Source organism: Dipodomys ordii, unplaced genomic scaffold, assembly GCF_000151885.1.
Source record: "Dipodomys ordii isolate 6190 unplaced genomic scaffold, Dord_2.0 Scaffold105, whole genome shotgun sequence".
NCBI classification, from domain to species: Eukaryota; Metazoa; Chordata; class Mammalia; order Rodentia; family Heteromyidae; genus Dipodomys; species Dipodomys ordii.
Genome location: NW_012267321.1, coordinates 402205 through 409462, shown reverse-complemented (window position 1 = coordinate 409462; position 7258 = coordinate 402205). Strand labels below are relative to the sequence as shown.

The window sequence follows — 7258 nt, the reverse complement described above, 5'->3', positions numbered from 1 at the left end:
TGGGTTCGATTCCTCAGCACCACATAAGCAAAAAGAAAAAAGCCAGAAGTGGCGCTGTGGCTCAAGTGGTAGAGTGCTAGCCTTGAGCTGAAGAGTTGAGGGACAACGCCCAGGCCCAGAGTTCAGGCCCCACGACTGGACCCAAAGATAAATAAATAAAATAGGTCCAAGCTGGGTGCCAGTGGCTCACACCTGTCATCCTAGCTACTCAGGAGGCTGAGATCTGAGGATCGTGGTTCAAAGCTAGCCCGGGCAGGAAAATCAGTGAGACTCTTACCTCCAATGAACGAACTACCAGAAAACCGGAAGTGGTGCTGTAGCTCACATGATAGAGCACTTGCCTTGACAGCACCCAAGCCCAGAGTTCAAGCTCCATGCCTGACGGGAAAAAAAAAGTCTGGATGCCCTGCCCAGGAGATGAAGGACCAGGCCTGCTCTGATCAGTGGCCTTGAGTCTTTCCTGCTTTGACCTTGTAACTCTTAATCTGGTCATCAACCAGGGCATAGACTTTAGGGCTGCATGGCCAGGATTCAAATCCTACCCCTGTCTGATACTTCAGCTCTGTGTGTGTGTGTGTGTGTGTGTGTGTGAGAGAGAGAGAGAGAGAGAAGACAGACAGGCAGGCAGACAGACACTTTGGGCAATTTACTTTGCCTCTCTGTGCCTCAGTTTCCCCGTCTACAGAATGAGATGGGATGGCTAAAGGGAGATGGCTTAATGAAGGTCTCACTCATACTTTTTTGTGGGGGATGGGAGTGGAGTTTCCATGAGCACTGTAGGATGCTGTGTCCAAAACAATGCTCCTGGCCTGGCACAGGGGTTTATAACTATCATCCCATCCACTTGGAAGAGGAAGATCAGGGTTTGGGACCAGCCCAGACAAAAAGTGATAGAAGACGCCCTCCACACATCTTAACAAAAAAGCTGGGTATGCATGCTTATCATACCAGCTTGGATGGAGATATAAACTGGAGGATCACAGTCCAAGGCCTAACCCTGAGCAAACACCAGATCCTATCTGAAAAATAGAAGCAAAAAGGGCTACAGGGTCTCTAACTCAAGTGGCAGAATGTCTGGCAAGGTGCCAAGTTCTAACCCCAATACTTCCAGTAAAACGGTCTCCAGCTGGGCACTGGTGGCTCACACCTGTCATCCTAGCTACTCAGGAAGCTGAGATCTGAGGATGGTGGTTCAAGGCCAGCCTGGGCAGGAAAGTCTGTGAGACTCTTAACCACCGGAAAACTGGAAGTAGAAGCTGTGTGGATCACGTGGTAGAACATCAACCTTGAGCGATAATGGTCACAAACAGCACCCAGGCTCTGAGTTCAAGTCCTAGTGCTGGCACCAAAAATTAAAACAGAAATGAAGAGCCTGAAGGCAGGGTCACAGAGGGTGTCCGGGATCTGGGACCATTTAATGGGGGCAGGGGATGGAGGGGGACTCAGGGTGCGCCCTGGGTGCTGATCACAGGTGCTGCAGTAGCCATGAGGCCAGTGCCAGGCCCATGGGGACGGCAGCCACCCGGCTGCCCATGGCACTGGAACCACGGTTGCACAAATGGCCGTAGCAACAGTTGGTGGTGAGACTGTAGGTAAGGCCCATGTAGTTGATGGGCTCCTCACGGCCGCAGTTGGTGGAGTGGATACAGCCTTTGTTGGTGACGGGCCCCATGCCTTGGGCCACCCCGTGGCCTGTGAAGCAATCTTCATCATCGCCACAGCGTATGCGAGTGCCGGGGCACTTGGTGGCGTCGGTCAGCTCACAGAAGATGCAGTCCTTGGCCGCCCTGGTACCCAGGGGCGTGGCCAGCAGCAGTACCAATAGCAGCCAGCCGAGGACCATGGTGGCCTGGCGGCCTGGTTGGTGCCTGAGCCAGGCCGGTGGGGGGCGGGAGGGTGGGGGAGGGGAAAGGGGACTTGGTGAATGAATGACTCTCTAGGGTCTCTTCCTGTCCCTTGTTCTGGGCCCTGGGGACCGGCCCTGGGGGTGTCTTGTCTGTTGGGCTCTGGATATGGCCCAGTGCTGCCGGCCCACAAGGTTCATTGGAATGTGGTGACCTCACAGACCCCCCCCACCCCCAGGGTTCCCCCTGGTGGTGCTGGGGTGAGGTCATAGGGGAGGGAGGGTGGCCCTGTCCAGGAAGGGAGCATCACCTGCTGAGGTAAGGCCATCCCATCCAAACTGTTGTGAGCCGGGCCTACTGAGGGATTCCTCATTTTCCAGGTGGGCAAACCAGGACTTTAGGAAGGGAGCCTGAGTTTGAGTCTCCCTTCAATCCATTCCAGACAGGCCAGGAGAGGAGAAGGTGATTAGTTTACTGAATTTCTCTGGAGTTTTTAATTTTTTGTTGGTCGTGGGGCTTGGATTTGGGGCCTGGGCGCTGTCCCTCAAGCTCTTCAGCTCAAGGCCAGCACTCTACCGCTTGAGCCACAGCGCCACTTGCAGTTTTCTGGTGGCTCATTGGAGATAAGAGTCTCACAAGACTTTCCTACCTAAGCTGGCTTTGAACCACGATCCTCAGATCTCAGCCTCCTGAGTCAGACATTAGACATGGAAACTTGTGACCTTTGTGCCCAGGCTGATTATGAACTTTTCTTCTTCCTTTTTTTTTTTTTTTGCCAGTTGTGGAGCTTGAACTCTGGGCCTGGGCGCTGTTCCTGAGCTCTTCAGCTCAAGGCGAGCATTCTACCTCTTGAGCCACAGCACCACTTCTAGCTTTTTCTGTGTATGTGGTACTGAGGAATCGAACCCGGGGCTTCATGCATGCTAGGCAAGCACTCTACCAGTAGGCCACCTTCCCAGCTCCCCTGATCATGTACATTGATCCTCTTATCTCCACCTCCTAAGCAGCTGGGATGACTTGGTCCAGTGCCTTACCCCTGGGCTGTGGCTGGGGACTGGGCACAGAAGCCATGCAGGCAACATCCATCCTGACCTCGTTCCCCTCATTTCTCCAGCTTCACATGGAGCGATGCCCGCCTGCACCGAGGCCTAGTGACCCTGCTGACTGGGGAAATTGCTGATGCCTTCAGCCATGAGTTCAGGACACTGTACGCTGCCTCCTGCCCCCTCCCACCGGCGCCAGCCCGGGCCTCCCTGAACAGTGTCCCTGGAGACCTACACCTGCCCCGGAGCCCGCACCGTGTGGCCCAGCGCTGCCCCGTAGCTCCTGTGTCCCCGCTGCCACCGGAGGAATCCCTGAGCCGCCGGCTGGCTGCCTGCCGTGTCCTGGACGGGGACAGGCGGGAGCCCCCTGCACCTGCGCCCGCACTCAGTGACATCCTGAGGAGCGTGCAGCGTGCCCGGCCAGCCAGTGGCCCCCCGGCCCGACCCAGCCGCTCCCTGTGGGACCTGAGCCGTCTGTCCCAGCTGTCTGGCTCCAGCGATGGGGACAATGAGGTAAGAGATGGGAATGGGGTGGTGGGGGCTGCCATCAAAGAGGGAGGGAGGGATGTGACAGAGACCAGGAAAAGAATGTGTAGGGGGCTCCCTGCTCTGAACCCCCAAAGCAGGAAGCATGATCAGAGGCCCTACTGTGTACCCAGGAAGGGCTAGAAGGCAAAGCCTTTTACCTGAGTCCACAGCCACAGCCGTCCCATGGTTTTAGAGTTCTACTGTGTGCCCCAGGCCATGAGTTTGAGTTCTGCCAGGATGCATATATGCTATCTCTGAATTTTTATCTTGCCACCTATGAACCGATCCTGGCAGTCAGATTCAGAATGGGATGGGCTGCAGACACTGTCATCCTAGCTACTCAGGAAGCTAAGATCCGAGGATCGTGGTTCAAAGCCAGCCTGTGAGACTCTTACCTCCAATGAGCCACCAAAAAAAAAAGCTGGAAGTGGAGTGGAGCTGTGGCTCAAAGTAGTAGAGCACCAACTCTGAGTGAGAAAGTTGAAGGGTAGAGCCCAGGCCCAGAATTTTAAGTCCCATGAGGGCTGGGAAGGTGGCTCAGTGGTAAGTCCCAGGACAAGAGAGAGAGAGAGAATGCACATGCCAGGCACCAGTGGCTCATGCTTGTAGTCCTAGCTACTCAGGAGGCTGAGATCTGAGGATTGTGGTTCAAATCAACCAGGGTAGAAAAAGTCTATGAAACTCTTATGTCTAATAAAGTCCTTAGAAAAGGCCAGAATTGGCACTATGTAGCTCAAGTGGTAGAGCCCTAGCCTTCAGCACAGAGAGGCTTAGAGACAGCACTCAGGCCCTGAGTTCAAGTCCCAAGACTTGCCAAAAAAGAAAAGAAACTGAAAGAAATTAAGAAAGAAAGAAGAAAAGAAAGGAACGAGGGCTGGGAAGGTGGCCCAGTGGTAGAGTGCTTGCCTTGCATGCCTGAGGCCCTGGGTTCGATTCCTCAGCACCACATAAGCAAAAAGAAAAAAGCCGGAAGTGGCGCTGTGGCTCAAGTGGTAGAGCCCTAGCCTTGAGCTGAAGAGCTGAGGGACAGCGCCCAGGCCCAGAGTTCAGGTGCCATGACCTGACCTCTCCCCCCAAAAAAAAGAAAGGAACAAAAGAGAAATGTAATACAAATGATTTATTTCATGGTATCTGTCTCAGGCCAGTGAGGCTCCACACCATCCATCCTTCTTTTGTTGTTTATGAGATAAAGTTTCACTGTGTAGTTCAAGCTCAACTCAAACTCACGATCCTCCTATCTCAGTCCTTGGACGGCTGGGATTACAGGCATGTGCTCATACCATCATGCCCAGCTCACTCATCCTGTCCACTTTTAAAAATGGAAAGCTGAGCCAGGCCCCAGTGGCTCACGCCTGTCATCCCAGCTACTCAGGAGGTTGAGATCTGAGGATCGTGGTTCAAAGCCAGTCCAGGGAAGGAAAGTCTGTGAAACTCTTACCTCCAATAAACCACTCAGAAATTGGGAACTGGCGCTGTGGCTCAAGTGGTAGAGTGCTTGCCTTGAGCTGAAGAGCTGAGAGACAGTGCCCAGGCCAGAGTGAAGCCCCATGACAGACAAAAAAAAAGAAAAAAGAAAAAAAGAAAAGAAAAGAAAAAAAGAAAGCTGGGGCTTTGTCCTATAGATTGGAACAAACTTTTTTTTTTTCCTGCCAGTCCTGGGCACTGTCCCTGAGCTGTTTTTGCTCAACACTAGGACTCTACCACTTGAGCCACAGTGATGCTTCCAGCTTTTTCTGTGTATGTGGTACTGAGGAATTGAACCCAGGGCTTCAAGCATGTGATTCAAGCACTCTACCATTAAGCCACATCCCAGCCCTCAGTTTCTTTTCTTTCTTTCTTTTTTGTCGGTTATGGGGCTTGAACTCTGGGCCTGGGCGCTGTCCCTCAGCTCTTCAGTTCAAGGCGAGTACTCTACCACTTGAGCCACAGCGCCACTTCCAGTTTTCTGGTGGTTCCTTGGAAAGAAGAGTTTCATGGACTTTCCTGCCCAGGCTGGCTTTGAACCGCGATCCTCAGATCTTAGCCTCTTGAGTAGCTAGGATTACAAGTGTGAGCCACCGGCAGCTAGCTCTACACATTTCAGTTTGTTCTGTTCAAGAGCAGAGGCAGGCAGCCAGGGACATGGGTAGACTCCTTTTTTTCCCCCAGCCTGTATGCAGCTGTGGGGAGCAGGGCCTCCTCTGCCTCAGTCTCCCTTTCTGCTAAGTGGGAGTAGAGGCTAGGATATGGAGAAGTGGGAATGGGGAGGGGTGTGTGTTCAGAGCTGAGGTCCTCACCTGTCTCCCTGGGGCTGGGCCTGAGCCTCCCTCACCCACTACCACCTCCCTTGGCAAATATTTGCTTCCTGGGAAGACGCCCATGGTTTCTTATTCCTGCCCAGAATGGCAGCAGCATCTCTCTGGTGCCCTTGCCGCCCTGTATCGTGGGGTCCTGGGCCTCCCCTTTTGCTTCTTCATTTGGCCCAGGAGGCTCAGGGCACTTTTTTTTTTTTTTTGGTCGGTCGTGGGGCTTGAATTCTGGGCCTGAGCGCGGTCCCTCAGCTCTTTAGCTCAAGGCAGGCGCTCTACCACTTGAGCCACAGCGCCACTTTCGGTTTTCTGTGGTTCATTGGAGATAAAAGTCTCACAGACTTTCCTGCCTGGGTTGGCTTTGAACCACGATCCTTCGATCTCAGCCTCCTGAGTAGCTAACAGGTGTGAGCCACCAGAGCCTGGCTTCAGGGCAATTCTTGTCACCTTCTGTCACCTCCCTCTGTGGTCCTGCCTTTCCCCCACCCTCCCCTTTCCCTTCCCGCCCCTGCCTCTTCACCTCCTCAGAGGCCCCAGGGGTCTCCTAACTCCTCCATTCTTTTTTTTTTTCCACAGCTCAAGAAATCCTGGGGCTCCAAAGACACCCCAGCCAGGGCCCTGATGAGGCAGCGGGGTGCAGGAGGGGGTGTGTGGGGTGAGGTGGAGGCCCGCCCGCTGGCCTGTTCGCAGCCCTGGGGCTGCCCCCTGCCCCCAGCCCTCCGCCGCCTGCGTTATCTGTCCCCTGCCCAAAGGAGGCTGGGTGAAGGGGCCCCGCAGCCCGACTGGAGCCCTCACATAGGACTTGGGGGACAACACTGATGGGAGCCACTGTGGGGACAACTGGCTGGCCGCAGGGCCTGCTCCCACTTTGTTCTAGAACCTGTGGCCCAGAGCAGCTCAGTGTTATCATCGCGGAAATGGGCAGAAACTTTCTAGGGTCTTGGACCCTAAAACAGTGCATGTGGGGTTCCCCCAGATCTCTGAGGAGCCTGGCAGCATTTCCCCCACCCATGACTGTGTGCCAAGACCACGGATGGGGACTCCGGGACCACAGTGGAGCAGCGGATACCCACACAGGGGCTGTGGGTAAACTGAGTCCAGGGAAGAGGGAGTGTGCGGACAGGAAGGGGACCAGCAGAACGAGGGGGTGGAAAGCGGGGGTGGGGCTGGGAAGGGAAGGACAATAGAGGGGCTGGGTGTATCCCACAAATATGGGGGCCTCAGCTTTGCCATTAAACTCCTCCCAGCCAGTCTCAATTTCAGTGGCCTGAACCAGCCAGACATGGCCTCTGCCCTCAGACCTAACGGTCCAAGCCCTCCTCTCACTGACCCAGCCTCTGCCTTCAGACCTGGTGTTCACCTCCAGACCCCAGCCTCTTTCTCCTGACCTAGGTGTTCAGGCCCAACCCTCCTCCTTCAGACCCAGGGGTCCAGGCCCCAGCCTCCTCCCTCAGACCCAGGGGTCAAGACCCCAGCCTCCTCCCTCAGATCAGACCCAGGGACCAGGCCCCAGCCTCCTCCCTCAGACCCAGGGACCAGGCCCCAGCCTCCTCCC

The 7258-nt window shown here is 54.9% G+C and overlaps 2 protein-coding genes across 2 annotated transcripts in view; one reads left to right on the top strand and one right to left on the bottom strand.

Moving 5' to 3' along the window:
• Fam83e (family with sequence similarity 83, member E) overlaps nucleotides 1–6522 on the top strand; it is a 9272-nt gene extending 2750 nt beyond the window's left edge. The window contains exons 4-5 of the mRNA XM_013027564.1: nucleotides 2959–3400; nucleotides 6280–6522. Coding sequence (XP_012883018.1) covers nucleotides 2959–3400; nucleotides 6280–6522 — 685 coding nt within the window. The remainder of the gene's footprint in view (nucleotides 1–2958; nucleotides 3401–6279) is intronic.
• Nucleotides 1466–1843, bottom strand: Spaca4 (sperm acrosome associated 4). Its single transcript, XM_013027556.1, has one exon. The coding sequence runs from the start codon at nucleotides 1841–1843 to the stop codon at nucleotides 1466–1468; it is 378 nt and encodes a 125-aa protein (XP_012883010.1).
• Nucleotides 6523–7258: the final 736 nt, after the last annotated feature.